General features: G+C 46.3%; 3 protein-coding genes across 5 annotated transcripts; 1 reads left to right on the top strand and 2 right to left on the bottom strand.

The window, feature by feature from the left end:
- Nucleotides 1–310: 310 nt before the first annotated feature.
- sfxn2 (sideroflexin 2) lies at nt 311–6,108 on the bottom strand. Its single transcript, XM_030339622.1, has 12 exons — nt 5,944–6,108; nt 4,487–4,710; nt 4,009–4,179; nt 3,823–3,921; nt 3,138–3,213; nt 2,835–2,920; nt 2,514–2,574; nt 1,829–1,895; nt 1,670–1,719; nt 1,505–1,554; nt 1,363–1,410; nt 311–1,211 (listed from the first exon to the last, which is right to left on the bottom strand). Exons 2-12 carry the CDS (start codon nt 4,639–4,641, stop codon nt 1,112–1,114), a joined length of 963 nt encoding a protein of 320 aa, XP_030195482.1. The 5' UTR covers nt 4,642–4,710; nt 5,944–6,108; the 3' UTR covers nt 311–1,111.
- A 196-nt stretch (nt 6,109–6,304) lies between these two features.
- On the top strand, nt 6,305–9,362 carry LOC115530827 (ADP-ribosylation factor-like protein 3). Of its 2 annotated transcripts, XM_030339625.1 has the most exons (6): nt 6,305–6,500; nt 7,050–7,193; nt 7,341–7,457; nt 7,657–7,707; nt 7,851–8,036; nt 8,226–9,362. In XM_030339625.1, the coding sequence occupies exons 1-6, from the start codon at nt 6,498–6,500 to the stop codon at nt 8,271–8,273; spliced, it is 549 nt and encodes a 182-aa protein (XP_030195485.1). In that variant the 5' UTR covers nt 6,305–6,497; the 3' UTR covers nt 8,274–9,362. The 2 variants fall into 2 exon arrangements, with proteins under 2 accessions (XP_030195485.1, XP_030195484.1); XM_030339624.1 differs by lacking the exon at nt 6,305–6,500 and having other exon boundaries at nt 7,020–7,193.
- Nucleotides 9,363–11,023: 1,661 nt separating this feature from the next.
- On the bottom strand, nt 11,024–21,100 carry trim8b (tripartite motif containing 8b). 2 transcript variants are annotated; one of them, XM_030340104.1, is made up of 6 exons: nt 20,576–21,100; nt 18,356–19,084; nt 15,337–15,432; nt 14,789–15,054; nt 14,383–14,498; nt 11,024–13,239 (listed from the first exon to the last, which is right to left on the bottom strand). In XM_030340104.1, the coding sequence occupies exons 2-6, from the start codon at nt 18,962–18,964 to the stop codon at nt 12,539–12,541; spliced, it is 1,788 nt and encodes a 595-aa protein (XP_030195964.1). In that variant the 5' UTR covers nt 18,965–19,084; nt 20,576–21,100; the 3' UTR covers nt 11,024–12,538. The 2 variants fall into 2 exon arrangements, with proteins under 2 accessions (XP_030195964.1, XP_030195963.1); XM_030340103.1 differs by having other exon boundaries at nt 18,356–21,100.
- Between the last annotated feature and the right edge of the window lie 808 nt (nt 21,101–21,908).

Genomic DNA, 21,908 nt, shown 5'->3' with positions numbered 1-21,908 from the left:
CGCGCTATTGGCTGGTTGCGTTCAGGCACTAGGCAAGGCCAGTGGATCTTAAAGACTGACTTCTATGCTGCATATATTTTTCTTGTTTTATTATGCAACCACCATCAAAGTCAGAGGGTATTAATGTTATTTAAATCTATAGCCTATATCTATAGAGATTTCTTTCTCCATTTCTATCAAGAGTTCTACATCTATGGATATATAAAAATCTCATTCTGCTTTACATTATTTTGTAGTAAGCATCCAAAGTCGCAACTCTGTCTACTCTATGGAGGGCCCTCTATTCAAATGTATAAAAGACCACGAAAGATTTCCAAACATGTTATCAAAGCTTATTAAGTCCACATAAACAATACCATATTTTTTTTAAGATTTGGCGATTTATGTTTGAACAGGCTGATTTAAACCATAAACCAATGCACACAAATTATTGAATTCACAGTAAAATCAGTCGATACTTAATGCATAGCAGCAGCATCACACCGACCACAAAAGAGGCACAGAATTGAAGGGAAATTAATAATCACTGTTTAAAAACACTGACAATGGTGTACGAAGAGCAGTCTGATAGCAGTAGTCCTCTTACAACGGCTCACAGGTAAGGCAAGGCCCTCATTGAGGTAAAAAGCATTAGGAAGGACAAAAATCGCATTGTAAGCGGTGCAACATTATTATTGTTCAAAATGAAACACACCCATGTTATCATGATGCATCCACGTGTATTGTCCTTTCTAGCTTAATTGTTCCAGCAACGTAATGTGTTGTTCCTGAGGGTTTGGTTTATCGTCGGGGCTAACGACATACCACGCATTTTGGATATAGACGAGGGAATGGACAACCCGGTTGGGTCCAAAGTAAGTCAGGTCAGCTGAAGGAGGAGAACTACCAAAAAGGAAAGATGAAATAACAATGCACCTCGAATAGACACACACAAGAGAGAAAGAAAGAGAGAAAGAGAGAAAGAAAGAAAGAAAGAAAGAAAGAAAGAAAGAAAGAAAGAAAGAAAGAGAGAAGCCATTTGAAACCGCTACCATCACTACTAAGCACTGTGTACAACAGCATCGTCACTGTCCTGGCATCAAATATCAGAGACACAGTAGTAGCCTCCTCTTCAAAGGCCCTTGTTGAAGTATACGTGCTGTACACTCTCTCCATAGCGCCCCCTGATGGAGTCTCTCAACTCCGGCTCCAGTTTCGACACCGCCATGGAGCTGGGAGGGGAAAGAAACCAGTAAGAGATAATGTCCTCCAACCAGCGATCCAACTGGCCATCACTGATCCAACTGGCCATCAGTGATGAGTAATAATAAGGCGAGGGCCAAGGGATGGTGCAACGCTTAACATGTGTAACGGGCTAGTTACCAGTTCTGGGGGAACAGGGAGCAGGCGGCCGGGACCATGAACACCAGGCTGCAGGGGACAAAACAAACCACTTGGATCAGTCGACACCCCCTTACTTAAACGCATTACAAAAAATAACAACTTCCACTTCGTTCCTACTTACAACACGCCCACCAACATCACTTGGAGTGGCCCATGAAGATATGTAATTTTCTATAAAACAAGGAAAGAAAATAGATAATATATGAATACATCCATACAATGCATACATAAAAGATCTATTGGTGTGCATTTCACGAGACGTGGCAGTGTAGGATAAGGTTCTTACCTGCATGAACTTGTACTTCTCTAGCCTCTGCATGATGATTGGAAGAATGACTAAGACGGGGATGAAAGGCAACATAAGACCAAAACGTATACAATGCAAACCAACTAATCGATGATAGATGTACATAAGGATGAAAAAATAATAAAAAAAGGTTCATACTCATGCCAGGCGCTGCCATTGTAATCCTTGACAGGACCACTTGAGAAATGCCCTTAACTGCTGCTTTCTAGAGAGTAGAACAAGAGAGTTGGATCATAAAGCATTATACCGACAAGCAGAATTAATACCACATCATTGTTTAATACTTTGCTTTTTGGTTAAAATGCTAGAAATCAATACATTTAATACAACGGTAAAATACAAGTTTCTACCAGATTACCAGGCAAAAACAATATGCTCAAAGCTCTGTGGAGTATATTTAAATTTCAGCTGATGATGTTATAGATGAAATTGTGGTTGGTTAATGGGGTATAAGCGGAGTAAACCACTCAGGAGTGTCCCACTATGACCACATCCCCACCCCTTTGTATTTTCCAATATTGGTAGAACCCATGGTTTAATCCTTACATCAAATTAAATCATTTTTAGAAAAATATTCAAATAAAAGAATAGATACATATATATATATATATAAAAAATAAAGCTTTGGCTAGATCCAAACTCGTGATCTCCAGCCGCGTCAGCGTTCATCCTAGCAGGTACACCGCTAAAGCTTTAGATAAGCCAATGTCCTAATAGTTTAACCAGTGATCCCCTACCCAGGTGCATGAGGCATAAGCTGGTGGTTACAAGACCTAGACGCTCCCATTTGAAAATAAATACAAACCAAAGCCGGAAGACCTACCTTAGAATGACCAAGCTTGTTGCCGTTCTCGTCTGTGACTGCAATGCCATTCAGGATCTCCCTGAGAGAAGAGACAAATACAAATACAAAAAAGAACCATAAACAAAATAATAATATAAAGTTCAACTGAGATTATTGGCGAATAAAATCATGAATAGATTAAGTATTTATTTATTTTTTATGTCCTTCCATGATCACTCCTCTAACAGACTAACTCCTCTGCCAACATCCACATCTCAGTAACCTTCAATAAAACCAAACCATATAAATAACTCAGGTCCTGCTCTGTCAACACTGGGGTACCAGAACCGGCTGACTCACTGTTGCCTCATCATGGGGATGTTGACGCAGTTAGCCGAGGCCACAGCTGCGAACGGGACCCAGCGGGCGACCAGGGGCGGGGCTTTCTGCAAGACAACAGCATTGGGTCAGAGGCTCGTGAGGCCTCCATCACAACCCAGGGTCGGACCACGCACATCCCCCTGTCCGGCTGGGCGAGACGTCATTCCTCCCCACTGATTGGGAATGTAAGCGAGGGCTGGGACTGTGTTGTTGCCTTAGGGCCTGTGCACACAGCAAACGGTTTTCTGGAGGGGGTTTGAAGGGGAATGGGAGGAGTCATACCTTTGTGTAGAGGTTGAGTCCGACGGCCGTAGCCAAGGCTGTGGTGGTGGCTGTTAAATAGGCCACTCCGATCTGGCTGGAAGAAAAACAGGAAAAAGGATAAAATGAAATCAAAGCATGACCAATTTAATTAATTTGGAGCCAGACCACATGAACACGTGACAGGACCAATTATAATCAGCTTAACGCAATACTTGGGTTGGTTTCCCCTCCCATAGTCATATAAATAACTGGCTTTGTCTAATTAACAAGGAAAACATTTTCCTAAATCGTTGCAAGCCACAGGTTTTGCAGGTTGTGGAAATATGTGAACGAGAGCACCGGTAAACACAGCAACACGACCCTCCAACCTTTAGTATGGTGGTATGTGACCTAGTTCTGGGAGAAACTAAGGAGATGCAGACTTAAGGCTTCAACTATTGATCCTAGCTACTGACTCGCTCAGTCAGAGGGGCATAAACCATACATGCACTGAGCTATTCAACATTGCAAAACAGTAGCTTTATAACCATGGCCTGTTCTCTCCTCATACAATATTGGGATATAACATGCTCATGGCGATCAGTGACATTGCACTGTGAAATCGACTTGACTATTTACTGAACCACAAGCACTGCTTGGAACCCCTTCAGAGGGCTTTAATCATGTGCCTTGTCCACCGTGTCTCCCCCTGCATGTCTCTCACTTGGACGTGATGGGCGACGCGGCGTTGCGGTTGGTGTAGTTCACCAGGGCATTGAAGGACTGATTCACCCACTGCCAGAACACCACGGCAGGAACCGTCCTGGGAGGGAGACATGAGAGTTAGGAGGACAACGCCAAACAGAACCCCATTGTCTCCGCTGTGTGTGTGCAATGTGTGTGGTTTAACCTGTAGAACTGCAACATGCAGCCGGTGATGGCCATGCCCCCGGGGACCTGGAAGGACATCCGGCCGATGATGTTCATGCGGTCCCCCGTGTCCGGGTGGAAGGCCGAGTCGTAGAGCTTCTTGGCGTAGTGGAGCTGCTCCTCTGGGGTTCCTGGGGGAACCGAGCCCGCCCTGCAGAGGTCCGGATGGGTATCAGAGTCCAGGGATCAGTTCATACGCAACACATTATGTGTTGCGTATGAGGTTATGTTGCACAAGCAATATCAACATGTTGCAAGAAAATCAACATTTTTTTTTTATTTGATCAACCAGACCGGACATAAATAAAAAAAAAGGTAGAATCAAAGCACAGACACTATATAAATGAATGGCAGGACCACTAACAACAATGCTTTTACAGGCCAAAGAAATGCAACACAACACTGCATGGCATCTACATGATCCCAATATTTTGGGCATAATGTACGATGAAGATTACCTGCAGCTCTCTACCAACGCTTTGGCCTCGTCCAGGCGTGAATCCGGCAAGAGCGCCGTTGTGAAATCCGTAATGTTAAAAAAGTGCTTCAGTCGCCCTGTGAACGTGGTTAGGTCCCATCGTGGCGCGTCGATATCAAACGAGCCCCCAGACATGATGGTGCTGTTCTCTTCACCACTGCAAGCTCCAACTGAATTTGGCTTCCCAATAGCTTCAGTCAACACCTGGAGGACATAATGCAATGTTTTGCTACTACAATAATGAGCAATAAAGGGCAAGGTGCAGACTCTTCCTGTTAACTAAATCCAGACTTCAAGGATCAACTGATTTGGATCAAATCTGTCTTGACAATTCTGTCCGGATATTCTAATTTTCAACTTATCCAGGGGTCAAATTGAACTCTAGGTCAATGACCTAAAACCTTTGAGATATAAATGAACTATAAACAAACTATTCCAGAGTAATCATGGCCAAATTTGCCCTTTCGCAACCACTTCTCTTGAGGGGATTTACACAAGAAAACATTGACCTATATGTTTGTTACAATCCAGGTGAATGTTGTCAAGGATCCAATCAACGCATTGTAACTAGAGTCTATGATTGTATCATAGTAGTAGCTATTCCCTATCAAACCGCAGAGGCAATCGACAGAACAACACATCAGCCAAAAGGACAGATTGTCAGGAGAGGATGCAATGGCACCTGCAGAACATCCTTAATGCGGGGGAGCAGGGGGAATTCTCCCTTAGCAGAAAACTTTTGTGGAAAAACACAATTTATACATTACAATGATTGCACCATGATAGATGAGATTTTCCAATAGGGGGGGGGGGCTTGGAGGCACCCCTGTCCCGAGGTCGATTCGAACCTACGGGGATCAAACCGGCTGCGGCTGGAGCTGTTTGTTTTCAGATGAGGGTCAAGATAGCAGCTGCAGCTGGTAGGAACGGCTGTGTCATATTATAGCATACGATGTATACTATATGCTACAGACTGCAATACGAAAAAACAGTTATAAAATGTGGGCCACATGTCAGGGCTGGCAGAACGTGGCCTCTCCCTCTGCTTGACAAACTACACATGCAAGTCGTGTTGCAAGCGTTAATCTTTAAAACTATTTTACTTGGAGGACTTGCTTCCTGTCACCTGTACTTCGAAATGCTGCACAGAAATAGCCCCGACTGATCATAAAACCAGCCGTTGCACACATTAACCCAACTTTAACAAAGCCTTCAAAAAGTTTGTTCGAATACGCTGTCTTCTTAACAAGTCTACGCGCTGTTTCCTTGGTATATGTGTAGGTTGCTAACGTCAGCCAGTCGGACCACATAGGGTGATGCAACTGCTACTCCCATTACTGGGATGTGTTTGCCAGAGAAAATCGACATTTCAGCTGTATGTCACGCCGGTAAAAAGAACTGTGGTATAATCTGTAACTCCAAAAATAGTCTACATACCTCTCGGAGTCCTCTTAAACGTGATACAAAATAACCTGAAAAAACAATCTATGGGTCTTGTATCATTGTCTTGTATGCGCACGTGGCGAACTGTCGTCCAATCAGAATCCGGGGCAGTTCCCAGTCGAAGATCTATGCAGTTCATCCAGTTTACATTCAAGTGCATAATAATTCTTGATTAATGATGTAATGATTATGAATTCCCGACAATAAGACAAGCATTAACACACTGTTTTGTACATATAAAATGATGTGCAGGAATGACGACATATCTATAATTACTAATGCTGTAAAAAATGATATTCATACAATGCATTCAGACAATATATGTACGATAGATGTATGTGTAAACAACAAACCAAAACATCAAACTAGCATCTAAGCTGAAGCGGCAGTGTAGCGGGCTGCAGCCAGTGTTGCCAGATTGGGCGGGAAATCTGTCCCAATCTGGCAACACTGCCCCGCCGGACGACGGAGGCGCGCGGCGTTCTGAGCGTGGTACGTCATCCCCCCTAGTAACCCTCGGCAGCGTCTTGGGGAGATAAGGCAACAAGATGGTGAGTTTCATTTATTGTGATATTTGGATATTCCTTTTGAAATAATTACTCTGGTGTGTGTCGACTTGACAACAGTATGAACAAGTTGATTTCGCTTGGTCCCTCTGGACGTCCTCGTCACGGCGTCTTTAGGATAAATACTGATTTTTCCTGCAAACGCCTCCTCCTGTTGCTCCGTTCATTTATCACGGGAGATTAGCCTAGCCCGTTAGCGGACGAGCTATCTGTAAGTCCCGATCTGTTGTGTACCAGCCACCCCCACTTGATCTCGAATATCACAATAGCATATATTTTCTAATTTAACCAGTCAGACACAAGATCCACTATTGTAAGCCTGCTTGTCTGTGCTTTTGGATTTAAGTGTGGTAGCGCATCCTTTAACTAGGAAAGGATGGACATTGGCCTGTGATGTTGGTGGAAGGGATACCGCTCCAGTCACTCTAAGGCATTTTACAACCACAATGCCTGCCCCTGTTCGATGGCAAGTAGTATCTGATGGTGGATTCGGCTCAGCTTACTGATTTATTCCTCCCGATGGCTTCGTTGCAGGGATTGCTGTCGATTTTGCGCAAACTGAAGAGCACGCCAGACCAGGAGGTTCGGATCCTCTTACTGGGTCTGGATAATGGAGGGAAGACGACCCTGCTCAAGCAGCTAGCGTCCGAGGACATCAGCCACATCACACCCACACAGGTATAAAACCATTTATAATCTCGTTTTGGCAACTACGATGCCAATGTAATTACTAACAATCAACACTCGTCCCATAATGTGTTTCTGTTGATCTTCCGGACATGTGCAAGGGGAACAAGCTCTTCTTTGTTATTTGAAACAATTCAGGGTTTCAACATAAAGAGCGTGCAGTCTCAAGGTTTTAAGCTGAATGTTTGGGACATCGGCGGCCAGAGGAAGATCAGACCTTACTGGAGAAACTACTTTGAGAACACTGATGTCCTAGTGAGTACTTTTTATTCTAAGATACAGGCCCTGTGTTTGCTACATGAAAAGATTAAGCGTCTTAAGATTAAGCGTCTTAGAGTACCATATTAAGCGCTATATAAATTGTATTTATTATTATTATTATTATTATTATTATTATTATTATATGCCGACTTGCCAGGCTACCATGTTTAAGCAACCCACCATTGTGTTTCAGATTTATGTCATCGACAGCGCTGACAGAAAGAGATTTGAGGAAACGGGGCAGGTATTTCAACTATTATTTCTCCTACGAATATTGCTAGACACCTTCCAGCAATGCTCTATAAATCTGTTTCTTTTAAGGCAGTACGTAGAGTCCCTTCCTACCACAAATGTGTGTGCGTGTGTTCTGTCCTGCGCGTGCTACAGGAGCTGGCCGAGCTGCTGGATGAGGAGAAGCTGAATGGCGTTCCCGTGCTGATCTTCGCCAACAAGCAGGACCTGCTGACCGCCGCCCCGGCGTCGGAGATCGCCGAGGGCCTCAACCTGCACACCATCCGGGACCGCGTGTGGCAGATCCAGTCCTGCTCGGCCCTCACTGGGGAGGGGATCCAGGTGAGTCCCCCTGTGTCCGACCAGGCAGACTCATCGAAACGTGCCCTTCTAGTCTCTCCATTAGCTGTGTCCACCTAGCGGCCATCTTGGTCCTACAGCGTAGAACCGAGATGGCCGCAAGGAGAATGCAGCCAGTGTAACCATTTCACCATGACAACTCTTGCCACTCTTCTCTACTTTCATTTTTAGGAAGGAATGAACTGGGTCTGCAAGAGCGTCAATGCTAAGAAAAAGTAGCTCTGATTTCTACAGAGCAGGACTGGAAGGGAAATGTACACATACACACACACAACCTGCACCCTCCTGATATGTTGCTTTGAATGTACACACACACACACACACACACATACACACACACGGCGATATTCCAACATGGACTTGAAGAGGATTAAACCATCCTGCATCTTTGTTTTGCTTACACTTATTAACCTCAGAGAAGCTTTGTTTGTCCCTAAACTAAAAAAAAGGAAATGTTTCGGTTTTTATTTTAAGGAAAAAACACTGCTCTTGCCAGCTGAATCCGAGCCATTCCCATCTCTTTCCTTCACTTCCTAGGAACCCCAACATTTCAGGAATTGCCTGATTGATCACTGAAACTGCAATGTTTTGAATTTAAAGGGTACCCCCTGAGGAACAACTACTTTCCCCTTTTTGTTGATGTATCTCTTGGGGCTGATGGATGAGTGTCTTTCCACTTTAAGATGGCTCTGTCTTTTTATACCATTCCATGTCTGTTTGCTTTTCTTGCAATGGCTCTGCTTGAAGTGAGGTATATTTTTGTAATTCTTTATTTATGATCATGTAGGATGCATACAAAGCCTAAACATCTACTCTGGTGTGTGTGGGATTTTAAGAACAAGAAATGCTTTTTACTAGGTTAAACTTCCCCTATAAAGGTTGATACATCTTCATGTATGTTTGAAAAATAACTAAGAATTTTGAAGGTAAATGGTTAAGAGACGCTAAACTTTTTGTGACGATCAATTGTAAATAACTCGGCCCTGTTTTCATTTGTAAAGTTATGCACTTGTTGTAGAATATACGTTACGTAGCTGGGTTTGTAGGCTTTAATGTTGACATATCTAATGTGGCAGATTTGTAACAGATTTACGCAAGTAATAATGTATAACTTTGATAACTTTGTGCAGTTCTCTCTCTTTCTGTTAATGGAAGTCATTCTTGGTCATTTCTTTTGGAAATTCCTGAATGATATCTGTAAAAGATCGAAGGTACGGGGATAAAAAAATAAAGTTTGACATGGAGATGGATGTTTCCAGAAAATGAATCGGTTTCGTTTCAAAACAATAAAAAAAAGCTTAAGGTGTGGAACTTTGTCATTTTTTGCTGGCCTTTACATCGAGGACGGTGATCTGTGTTGAACGTTTTCTCAGTTATTGGCCTTTTGCTGCTAAACTACAGACACACTTGGCAGGTATCAGCTTGCTGTGACACGTGTCACAGCGCTTTGAAGAGGCCTCTGCAAGAGACGGAGCTCAACAATGATAATATAGGATCTAATTCTACCATCAGTGATAGTCCTCTATTTTACATAGCTTTAACTCAAATTACATGTCTTGAAAAGACTGCAATGATTCCAATTATTGTTATTCTCGTATGAGCCCATGCCTAGGACACCAGAACTTAAAAGTTACAATGCTAGTGTCTTCACACAATCCTTGGTCTTAAAAGTTTATTTCAGTGTTGTGTATTGACCACAATTTTGAACTCGAAAGATGGGTCTCTGACCTTTTCTCTCTCATCCATGCTCTCTCATCAGTGTTGCCTCAAAAGTTGAAAAATTCAAAGGCCGTGTCAAATACGTCTACAAGTATCCTTAGCTATGTTACAAACTCATGTCATGACTAGACCCAAGAAGGCTCTGAATAATAAAGAAAGAAACCTTGTCCATTCTTTCAGCGGAGTCCATTTCTCCTTTGGTTTACCTAATTGTTCTAGAGGCCATTCCATCGCACAATATTTACTTTGATCTCAAAATTATTTTATAGCTGCCCACCGTCAATTTCAGGGTGGTTGACAGCGATCCATCGGAAGGCCGAAAGCTCTGTCTCCATCTGCTGGCCTCCTTACATCCATGGAGCCATGCCAAAAGTGGTAACGCTTTGAGGATAATGGAAAAAATAAAAATATATTCTTTAAAGGGCCCGCATGGGTTAAAAAATATCAAACAGTCCATTTGGCAGGATTCGTTCAGCCTTTCATGTACAGGCGACTGATGAATCCTTTGAAGCCGAACACAAAGTTTTGCGGTTGTTTTATCAGTGAATAATAAAAGGCGTTCTCCCTTCTGTGTGCGGGAGTGTGCGCGTGACTTAACGAGCCAGCCAGTGTGATGCATCATTCAATTGTACGCGAAAGGAATACTGCGTTTAATGACGACAAGGCAGCTGTTTAGCAGCTGTGTCAGACTTTACATAAGTTATAGGGCGAAGAGGTGTGTGTGATATAAAACAATTCCTGTAATTCAAGATGAACCTATGACACCAAAGTTCCTGTTCTCTACCGAGACTTGCTGACAAGAGATTTGAAGAGCCAAGACATCTGCAGCCCTAGCAGCTCTACACAACAGAATGTTTGGAGGCTACAGCTTCAACAGGATATTTCATGTGACCCATGAAACATTCTGATGTGTCGATCTTTACATCAAGCATCCCGAGGGCAATTGAATGTAGGTCATGGTCTGCCAATTTTCAAGAAGCAGATTTAACGGTGACAGAAAAATATATATACATGATAATCTAATCAGTTTGAGGTCACCATGAAAATGAAACCCGTGGAATGACAACTCAAACGAAGACCTTTCCTCTCAGCCGTGCTGTCGTTCTACAGTCCCCCACAGACACCTTCTCATTGGCCACACTCGCACTGGGCAGGACAGGGACACAAAGAGGGCGTGGCTATGTAGCTGTACACTCGTAGTTATATCGGGTCAATACAAACCTGGGGGAGATAATAAAAGAGAAACACACTTGAATTTGTTGATTTATTTGGATCCCTCCTCCAAAGGACATCTAATTTCTTTCCATTTCACAAAATATTTACAAAAAAGATACTTTTCTGTTGGCTGACTGTTCACAACCCAGTTTTGTTTTAGGATGCATCCTTTCAAGCAGCGGAGTCTCCTTCTTTAGAAAAAGTTCCCAGAAAAAATCGTTCTACCCTTCGCACATTTTTTTTTAAAACTCCATACAATTTGCCATCATTATTTTTCTGAGTGCTTGTAAAAAAATCAGCTTACAGCTGCAAACAGGAAGCCAGGACCTAGTGTGCTTGTTGAGAAGAAGTGACATCTTTGCCCTGCAGCAAGTACAATTAAAGCATCGTCAATCACCCCAGATGCTTTTGTCGATTAGTTTGGTCTGTCCAGCCTCCAAGTCTCTTGCCTCGACTGTCTCTACTGGTCGAAGAGTCACAAGACACAAGATGACGGAACCTACAAATGTAGCAAATAACACAAAATCGTATAATGACTACTCAATGGAGACCGGTTCCTTCAGACACAGAACTTTAGTCCTAGGAGGAAGCCTTGTACCAGACCGGGGGATTAGATCCTCTCTCCCTTGCGAAGGCAAGAGCCAGGAACGGGGACCGAATCGGGACCAGAGTCAGTGGTCTGCCAGCCCCTCGGACGCAGCTCCGATGTCCTCTTGTGGGTTTTGCATCAGTAACCCAGGCATACCAAGGTGTGACCAAGTGCATTGTGGGCGTTCCGTACAGTGGGGGAACGTGGAAGAGCGGTTTATGTTGGAGCCGTGCGGTACATCCCTGAACTCACCGAACGGAGGGCATAAGTGCAGCAATGGGAGACAAACTGAAGCCAACGGAACAACGGGTGTGCTCTACTTATCGTCTCCTACAGGATCTATCGAACGTAGTCCGCGGACAGTACAGAACACGAAAACATAAGGCGGTCAACCCCAGGACGACTGGTGAGGAGAGAAGGGGGGGGGGGGGATTCTGAAGAACAATATATTAAGGGATTGGTCACAGATGCAGAAAGGGGCTGAATCAGCGCTACGCGGCATCCCCCTTATCAGCTCTCGGCCTCGTTATTTGCTAAAGGGAAGCTTCACCGCAGGGCTCCGCCGGCCCGTGTCCAAACCATTGTGTGGCGCTGTGTCTGAAAATGTCATGTCGAGCCAGAGTTTAACCGGAAGGATGCTGTGAGCCGTTGAGAGCCCACACTCTATGTAGGATACGCTACCAGAGCCAAAGACAGAGGCAAAGAAAGAACAAACAAGAAAATCAAATCATTCAAAGATAGACCCTGCCCCCGATATTGTGTTCATGTGCTACGTGTGTGTGTGTGTGTGTGTGTGTGTGTGTGTGTGTGTGTGTGTGTGTGTGTGTGTGTGTACAGAAACAAGTGTGTAGATCTAAATGCTTTATTTGAGTGACGCGTTTACTATCCAGCCAATAGAACAAGGTATGTTTGCCTCTATTACTACGTGTGTGTGTGTGTGTGTACTTGGTGTGGGTCTATGTTAACTGGTGACATAGTGCTTTGCAGAGGGCTGTCCATAGAGCCCGTAGAAGTCTGCGTGTCTGTGCGTCTGTGAGGCGTCTATCCAGTCCCTCACTGCCAAACCCTGCATGGACGGACCCCCAGAGGCCAGGCCCGGTGGAGGAGGGTAATCCTGGGCACTGACCCAGGGGAAGGAGCCTGAGCGTGGGTAGGGAGGATGGCTGCGGTGGCCTGACACGGACGGGACCCCGGAGCAGTAGCAGTTATCCATTGTGCACACCAGGATCTTACGGCTGCCGTACTGCGGAAGCACGGCCTGCTGGGAGGAATGGGAGGAGCTACTGCCACCAGGCGGGAAGTGGGAGGCGCCAAACACAGAGCCGGAATGGTGGTTGGTCAGTGAGCTGCTCCCACTTCCTGTTCCGCTGCTCTCGCTGATGTGGGGGGGGCCACAGGGGCCTAGAGGCTGCTGATTGGTAGACTGGCCCTCTCCTGATGTAGAGCTGGAGCCCAGGTAGGGCTGCTTGCTCAGTGACGAAGAGGAGGAAGAGGAGGCGGAGGAGGAGTCTTTGAATCCAGCGGTGTTGGCTTTCCCAGTGTTCCCGTTTCCGTCCGGGAAAGCAGTGGAGTGTTTCCGCTTCTCCGCCCCACAGGCGGAGCTCTGGCCGCTAGGATACGCAGGGACTGACTGCAGGAAGGTGGAGGATAGGGTGAGGGGAGCTGGGGATGGAGGAGTGGTTGGAGACGGGAGGAGAGGAGAGGAAAGAAAGAGATAAGATATCTGCTGGCTTGACGGATTGCTGTCAGGCGTCTAAATCAGCAAACACATGTTAACAGGAATCCTGTGGGAAACCCATTGGAAAAGTAAACAACCATCCTGTTGGGGAGAAAACCAAGGGCCTATCCACAGATTGTCTAGCAGGATTCTGGAGAAAGGACAGCATTATCGAGCAAATTGCTTCAGTATTGAGTTTATTGGCTTCTTCCACTATAATTTATGTTAGCTACAAATGGTTTCCTTATGATGTGTGACGGCTGAAGATGATCGCCTCCTATCTATATCCTGTTGGCAGTCTTAGTTTAATGGTAACCAGCTGCGGCCAACATCATATTCATTACAAAGAAATGTTATGGCCCAAAGCCTTTCAAACGCTGGTATGGTTCAGCTGGCTTCATATGTATAGACGTGTACTGTCTGCGTTGTTATTAACGAAACACTTGGCTTGGTATGTGAACTGCATGTTTTTACTAAGGCTCAAACATGTACATGCCATTGCTGTAAAAAAATTGTATTTATCTCTAGGCATGTAATCATCCCACTGCTCTTAAGATACTACTATGTCTTATTAGCTGCTTATGCACAGGCACAAAGAGACTACTAGCCAACGAACATGAGCTATGGTTCCTTAAACTAAGCTGGCTACTGGGTTAAGCAAAAAAGCTGAGCCCCCATAGACTTAGATTGTTTTCCCTGCAGGGCTGCAGGGAAAACAAGGAAGGAGCCGGAAGAGAGCGACCGTCCAAGTGCATCAACATACCAAGACAGGCATCAATGCACCCTGAACTGCGCATTTTGAAAAACAACATTCTTCGAATTGAACACTTGCTTGCTTGTCTTCCATTATATCCCAGCTAGAGGCTCCAGAAAGAAGGCCGATACTGAGCTCGAAGCAGAAGCCTTTTACAAAATAATGGTGTCCACTGTCTAGACAATAGAATCATGCTAGAAAATCAGTGAATAGGCCCTTTGGTCCGCAACATGAAGGTACTTATCCTTTAAGGAAAGTGGAGAAGCCTTTCTATTCTAGGATGGCTACGAGTATGTCGTAATAGATTTGGTAATAGAAGAGAATATTCTTTTACCTTCCAGCGTTCTTCTCAAGCTTTTCTCTCTCTTCAGGAGCTCCGAGAGGAAGAGCTTAGAGTTCAGACTGCCCACTTTGTAAGGAGAGAGCGCGCTGCCCACCGAGGCCTGAGACCTGCAGACACACGCAGGGGGAGGAAACAAACTTCCACTTAAGCCATAATAAGGTAACGTTAATGAATGTCCTGCTATTCGCCCTTTCCTTTTCCCCAATTGCGGAAATTTCTCCAATTGAAACAATGTGTAAAATAAATAGACTACAATTACTTTCAAGCACACACACACACACACACACACACACACACACACACACACACACACACACACACACACACACACACACACACACACACACACACACACACACACACACACACACACACACACACACACACACACACACACCTGTCCATGAGGATCCTGATGGGCTTGGTGTTCTTCATGAAGCTCAGCTCCTCCGCCTTGTTGAAGGCCGTTTGGACCGAGCTGAGCAGCTTCTGAGCCTCGTGCCGCTGCTCCCCCAGGGCCAGCACCTGGGCCGTGTTCTCCTGGAGGAAGCGGGACTGGGCCCGGTCCAGAGCCTCCAGAGTGCGGCCCAGGTCTTCCTCCAGCAGCTGATGCATCCGCTGGTACTGCACCCGCGCCTCCTCCTTCAGCTCACACACCCGGTCCTGGAGGGGAGAGGGGACGCACAGACAGACACAGACACACACTTAGCTATGCACATAACGTAACAGGATCCAGTAATTTTGCTGTATTGTGTCGAATCACATTAACATTAATACAGTGTTCACGTGTGTGTGTGTGTGTGTGTGTGTGTGTGACCATGTGCGAATTGTTGAGTGCGTGTGTCCGTGTGTGTGTGTGTGTGTGCGTATTGTTGCGTGTGTGTGTGTCCGTGTGCGTGCTCATGTCCGTGTTTGTGCGTGTCATTGTGCGCACGTCACACGTACCTCCACCACACACTTGTCCGAGTCCAGTTTGCACAGTTGCTCCTCGATGTCCTGCACCCTCTCCTCCACTCGCTCCTGCTGCCTCAGCAGGTTTTGCTATGAGAAGGAAAGGAAGAGAAAGAGAAAGGAAGAACTGAGTCTCCATCCGGCGCTCTGTGAGTCGGGCTGAGGGGAGGGGAGGGGGGTCTGCGCTGTCATGGCAACCAACAGCTATTTCGTGTTTGCATGGGTGAGTGAGGAATAATGGGAAAGGGACGGTGGGAGTGAAAAGAGGGAGGGCGTAGAGATAGAGATAAATGAGCATAAAGAACCTGGGATCCTCCCAGCATTGCCCTCTCTCCCCCTCGGTGGACCCTCGAAGCTGCCCTCCTGCACCCCAGCCACACACACAGGTCCCCGCGCCTGTGTGTGTGTGTGTGTGTGTGTGTGTGTGTGTGTGTGTGTGTGTGTGTGTGTGTGTGTGTGTGTGTGTGTGTGTGTGTGTGTGTGTGTGTGTGTGTGTGTGTGTGTGTGTGGGACCTGCGAGCCATGACAGTGTTGTGACAACAGCCTGCGTTATTTCTGGGACGGTGTCAACGATAGCAGACGCCGGCTCCAACCAAGCTAGTTCATCCCAGAGCCTCAGCCATGGGACCAGGAGAGGAGAGAGAGGGGAGGACAAATGCCACCACCCTGGGCCTCACACTGAGCCGGGGCTACGGGGCTGGAATTCCCTGACCTAAATTTGGCTTGCCATCAGAGTTTATATGTATTTCAATAGTGTACGTGAGATTTAACTTCCCCATGCTCAATAATCTATACTTAGACTGGGCGTGGGAAGGTTCAGGTTAGGGACTGTACACTTCTGATCCAAAAGACCCCACCATAGTTTGTAAGGGATTAGTCAGGAACAGAAAGGTTCTGTCTGATCATGTCTCCCTTGGTAGTTCTTTCAGCGAGGAGACCTACAGGTCAGTAGCCCCGGACCACGTGCACGGCTGCACCGTCCCACACACATAAACACGTGCATGCACGCACGCACACAGGCATGCGTGCACTCCCACAGGAACGCACACAAAGGCCAGCACACGCACACATAGAGCAGTGCTAGCAGATTGGCTTCTTCTCAGCACGGTGTCTGTGGCCTGATTGTGCTGATTGATAGATTAAGGTTCACAATAATAACAGCAAAGGAGGAGTTTGCTAGGGCAGGGAGTAACGCAAGGCAGGAAGAGGGAGGGAGCGTGCGTGCGTGCGAGACAAAGCTGGGGTGTGCTGGGGTTGTGCATTTGAGTGGTGGTTGGGGGGGGTGTGTGTGTGTGTGTGTGCGTGTGCGTGTTTGAGTGCGTGTATGCAGGTTTTGTTCTGCTCAGGCTCAGCGGAGCAGATAGCGGTGCTGTGGGGCAGGACGGCGGTCCGCTGGGGAGGGCTGGGGTGCTGGGGAGAGGGGGAGTCAGGGGGGTCAGGGGGGTGACCGGGGTGAACCCGGCAGTGGGGAGGGTGGAGGATTGGGGTCGCAGGGGTGGCGCCTCTGAGGGTGAAGAGAGGTGGGTGATCTTGGTGTGTTGGGGGTGGGGGGAGGAAGGGGAGGTGGGAGGGTCCCATTGTCCCCCTGATACCTTGCATGCAGAGCAGGGTGGGGGAGAGCGGAGAAGAGGCGGACAGAACCAGGAAGACAACAACCAGGCCGACCACCGGAGGCTGGCCAGATATCGCAGAAAGAGCAACTGCGGCGGGGAATGGTTGATACCAGGGCCGTGCATTCAGACAAGTCCTAACCTGTGGCTGTTTTATCAGCCCCCCCCTCCCGACACAAGTAGACTATAAAAAAATCTGTCAGAGCAACTAGTGCAAATAACCTACCACCTCTTTATCGCCAACACCCAACTCTGGGTGCTGTACAATGTGACTCACAACCAGGGCCTTCTCAGCTCACAGTACACCAACCACAACCTGAACCCCTAGCACCCAAGACGTCACTCCCACATCTGGAACATAGAGAAGAGCCACACAGCTGTGGAACTGGCCTTTGTGTCCGCCCCACTACAGGATGTGGGGCCGAAACCCAGAAGAATTGAGGAGTATAGATGACAACAGCCCATGGGTAAAGGCAGAATAGAGAATTGCTGTAATTTTCATTCACCCCCGCCCCCCTCCCTTTCTGAAGAAGCCCTACTCCATATCCTCCTCCAGCACAACATCCCCCCCACCCCCAACATCCCCCCCCCCCCTCCACCCCTCACGGCTGGCGATCCCAGGCTAGGATGCACCTGTGCTGGGGAGATAAGGCAGCCTGAGAGCCTCTCATTGTTCCCGCCCCAGCCGTATTGTTTGTCATTCCGCAAGATGAGAATGGCTTTAGAATGGATCACAAATGAAAACGGCACTGCCTTAAAAAGATAGACATAGAGGCCGTGAAAAAATACACTCAAATGGTAATACTTTCACAAATTGGGTGATTGGGTTTTAGAATAAACCAACTACTGTGATGGAATTGACAGTGGGAAGCTTAATTTGGTTTGGCATAGATTTATGTGCAGCATGTGAATTTCATTAGTAGTATAGCATGCAGTAGATCTGTGCACTATCAAAAAAACATCAAACAGCTGCTTTGCCCTGGTTGCCTGCTTAATCAAAATGTAGTTGAATACAGAGGGAGATGAGAATGTTTACCGCTGAGCCGACCTGTGGTGTTCTACAGAGATGACTCAATCAAACATTTGGTGTTGTTGACCCAATTGCATCCTTGATTAACGATCAACAACCCCCCCCCCCCCCCCCCCTTAAATACTAGGTTCACCGCATACAGATTGAGATTATATCTCAAAGTCTTCAATCCTACAATGCGACACAGACCAGATTACAATATAGAATGGCATGATGTGTGATCATGTTGGTGTTTCAATAACTGTGTGTACATGCGTTAGTGTGAGTAGATGAGTAGATGACTGGTAGATGACACGCGGTGTGACGGGCCAGCTGTGGTGACGGCCTGTGTGGGCTCCCGCCCGCGTCGGAGCGCGTGTCGCGCGACCCTTACCCGTATGTCGTTGCGCCGCAGCTCCACGTCGGTGACGGCGTGCCCGTGGCTGGGGTGGCAGCGGGCGAAGCAGCAGTACTGGCACACGGCGGTCTGCTCCGCCTCACAGTGGTACAGACGGTACTCGTCGTGCTGGGGGCAGGTCCAGGACCTCACGGCCTCGGCCTCCACCAGCAGGTGGCCCAGGGCCGAGCAGGGCTGCTGCAGGTGGGTCTGGACGTGGGACTGGCAGCAGGGGGCGTTGCAGCGCAGGCACACCTTGACGGCGGGGAGCGGGGGTCCGCGGCGGCACAGGATGCACTGCAGCGGCGGCGCGGCGGGCTTCTCCACGCTCAGCGCGTTGTACTTCTCCACGATGTTGGACAGCTTGTGGTTCTTCTCCAGGCTGGGCTTCTGGGAGTACGCGTGGTTGCACTCGGGGCAGCGGGCCAGCAGGGAGTCCTTGGCCCAGGCCTCGCTGATGCAGCCCCGGCAGAAGTTGTGCTTGCAGGGCAGCTGGATGGGGTCTGAGAAGACGTGCAGGCAGATGGGGCATATCAGCTCCTCCTCGAAACAGTTCCTCCACGTCTCAGCCATGTCGGACGCCATCGCGGAGGTGTGTGCAGGCATACACCGGGTTCTGTCGCCTCCTTCTGAGCCTCGGCGGGGGGCTGGGGACAGTCTTTTGTGTCGTTGATATGAATGTGATATAGAAAATTAGGGGTCCGGAACTCTTGACGTTTCTTGACACTGAACGGTAGGGTAAAAAAAAAAATAAGGAAGGAATTTCTGTGATTCTCAAGATCAGTTCTTCTTTTCTGGTTCCTCTGACAACGTCGGTCCACAGAATTCAAAAATATACTATTGGTGAGATAAATCTCCCTGACAGATGATCTGCTTATTGCTGGAACGTGAAGGCAAATTCTATAAAAGCAGAAGGACTCAGGCAACGATGACTACAGCATTGTGATTACCACACTCTGATGAGGGTGATGCAGATTTACAGTAAAGGGTGCTTTTCTTTCTAAATCAAAGACACGGGGCCTATGCTTTCGTTTGAGCTTCTCTGTGTTAGCATACAGGAAGCAGTTATGACATTGTTGTCATCTAAAAAAATTGAAACAAGGCAAAGCGTACCACCACGTCACGTTGTAATATCTATAGATTACCACATCAATAACGTATGAAATGATCTCTATCGAGCAAAAACACCTGATCCCTGTCAACGTCGGTTATTCGCTTTTGGGTTCAAATTAGCTTTCCTGAATTCTGCGTTTGGTTTTGATTGATTATCCGATAGATTCACACACGGAACAAAACCAAAACACTCTGTACCGCTGCGTTCTCTCCACACGGTCCAAACAAATATATATATACGGAACTGAGGGCTATCAGTATCCCGACCTTATTTGTACGTTTTAAATAATTACCATGCAAATAATGGTTATTAACAGTGAATAGTAAATACGACAATCTGGAGAGTCTGGATCGTCCGAATTACAATAAAAACTAAACGTCAAGGCTTTTAGTCAGTCGCGCGTTATAACATAACATACTATTATACAGATGAAATAAACGTGAGGCTTATCTCCTGCCCCTCCACACCGCGCTACGTTGCAGAGGACTTTGACACAATAGCGACATAAAACTGACTATTCTGTTTGATGAATAATAACGCCTGCTATGTGGCACGAGCGAGGCTCGCATATCGCTACACAAGGCCTCAGCTTTTCTTACAATAGTCAGTTTTCTGTCGATAATAACGCGCTTTTACAATCGCTGGGGTAGAAAACATACACCGGGCTTAATTTAAAGGATATGTACTGCATAGTTAATCGTTTCATAGCCGATTCGGGTTCACGCGCACAAAACAAAGGGTTTTAGAATCCACTGGAATGTCGACTCCTGTCGCGAGCCTCTGGTTTTCACCGACACATCTATCAAATATCTATCCACCCAAACGTTATATTTTGCCCTTTTCTACGTGGGTCGTTTCTTCTTTTACATTTCAGACATGGTTAGGGTAGCCTTTGGCCTACAACCTTAAAATTCACTTCCTTAGCTTGATTAGATCGTGCAATTATCTCAGACGTCACCTCGCCGTTTTCCACGAAGCACAGATAAATAACCACTGTAATATGAATGTATATGCATCCATTTGCATTATTACTAACCTATAGCGTAATTGTTCATTCTAGCAATCATTAACACACACAATTGATATAAATATAAAAAATATACCCTTCTAATCTTAAAGGGGACGTCGCTATCCTGTCCTTGTTAAGGGTAGCTGTCATCAGCCATCTTGCAATCCTCATTAAAAAAAGAGATATTCGCTCTGGAAAGACGAAAGGCTGGTCCAAAAAAGCGTTTCGTTGGCTGACCTATACGGGAACATAAACGTAAGACTCCGTTGTTATAAATAACGCATTTTCAACGTATAAGTCCGAAGGTTTAGGCCAGATGTGACCATTTAAGAGGCATAGTCTCGACCTTCTTTCCTAGAGACGAGGCCCCTTCAATAGTAGGCTACATAAATCCAATACGCCTTTGAATAATTATTTGTGTTTTCTCTCCCCCTTCTTTCTCTCGGGCAGGCTTTGGGGAGAGGAGGAATGCAGGCAAGCTGGACTAGTCTCAGTAACAGCAGCTCCCCCACCTTCCGGATCAACGCTCAGACTGTCACGTGACCTGTCACACAACCGATGTGTGTCACGTTTTCTACCGGGAGGAGTTAAGAGAAACGAAGTGCGTTTGTATGCACGTGTGTGCGCGCGCGTGTATGCATAAGTGTGTTTGTGTTAACGCGTGCGTGTGTGTTGTGTGAGTGTGTGCGTGCGTGCGCGCGCTTGTGTGTGTGTGTGTGTGTGTGTGTGTGTGTGTGTGTGTGTGTGTGTGTGTGTGTGTGTGTGTGTGTTGGGGGGGGGGGGGGGGGGGGGGGGGGGGGGGGGGGGCGTGTGTGAAAGAGATGTAGAGAGCCATACTGAGTCTAATGCGTTTGTTAAAATCTGGAAAGTTCAATTTTATTATAAACGGCATTTCATATAAAAGCAATATTTCTCTATTCCGTTTTCCCAAACCTAATTAATAGATTTTCGATAAACGCCTTGGCCGATTAACTACTTTTTTTTAAAAAAGGAAAATTTCAATCGGAGAATACCTTTTTCCAAAGTCGACATCTTAAATATTTCGGACATATGGACATAAAATACAAATAATGTTCATTTTGCAAACAAAATACAAGCACAATGTCAAATAGTCTAATTTCCACTTATATTTGTATATAGGCTAGACGAGGTTACTTTTATGTTATCAAAATATTACACACATTTTAGGTATTCGGCATATATCATAATATTTACTTCAGATATGTTTACACTGTTTTCAGAATTCCTTTTGTGTTAGAATATATTTTTGTAATTTCACGGTCTCGATAGCGCGCTGAAGCAGCTCAAACAGTTGCTCCACCTCTGTACTTAACATACAACAATTATGCTCTACACTCGTTTATTAATGAACAGGGGCAAAGTCGATAAAGTACTTGAGAGACATTCGTTACGCTAATCCCGGTCAA

Source organism: Gadus morhua, chromosome 18, assembly GCF_902167405.1.
Source record: "Gadus morhua chromosome 18, gadMor3.0, whole genome shotgun sequence".
Classification (NCBI taxonomy): Eukaryota; Metazoa; Chordata; class Actinopteri; order Gadiformes; family Gadidae; genus Gadus; species Gadus morhua.
This window is presented reverse-complemented; position numbering and strand designations above follow the sequence as displayed.

What these genes read in the sequence shown, in the direction of transcription:
- sfxn2 (XM_030339622.1), bottom strand. Translation starts at nt 4,641, where the DNA reads ATGTCTGGGGGCTCGTTTGATATCGACGCGCCACGATGGGACCTAACC. An exon ending in ACAAGCTTGGTCATTCTAAG is followed by an intron (nt 1,896 to 2,513) that starts GTAGGTCTTCCG and finishes TCTACTCTCTAG; the next exon opens with AAAGCAGCAGTTAAGGGCAT. An exon ending in GTGATGTTGGTGGGCGTGTT is followed by an intron (nt 1,411 to 1,504) that starts GTAAGTAGGAAC and finishes TGTCCCCTGCAG; the next exon opens with CCTGGTGTTCATGGTCCCGG.
- trim8b (XM_030340103.1), bottom strand. Translation starts at nt 18,964, where the DNA reads ATGCCTGCACACACCTCCGCGATGGCGTCCGACATGGCTGAGACGTGG. An exon ending in CGGACAAGTGTGTGGTGGAG is followed by an intron (nt 15,055 to 15,336) that starts GTACGTGTGACG and finishes TCTCCCCTCCAG; the next exon opens with GACCGGGTGTGTGAGCTGAA. An exon ending in CTTGAGAAGAACGCTGGAAG is followed by an intron (nt 13,240 to 14,382) that starts GTAAAAGAATAT and finishes CTCCATCCCCAG; the next exon opens with CTCCCCTCACCCTATCCTCC.
- LOC115530827 (XM_030339624.1), top strand. Translation starts at nt 7,035, where the DNA reads ATGGCTTCGTTGCAGGGATTGCTGTCGATTTTGCGCAAACTGAAGAGC. An exon ending in GCCACATCACACCCACACAG is followed by an intron (nt 7,194 to 7,340) that starts GTATAAAACCAT and finishes GAAACAATTCAG; the next exon opens with GGTTTCAACATAAAGAGCGT. An exon ending in TTGAGAACACTGATGTCCTA is followed by an intron (nt 7,458 to 7,656) that starts GTGAGTACTTTT and finishes ATTGTGTTTCAG; the next exon opens with ATTTATGTCATCGACAGCGC.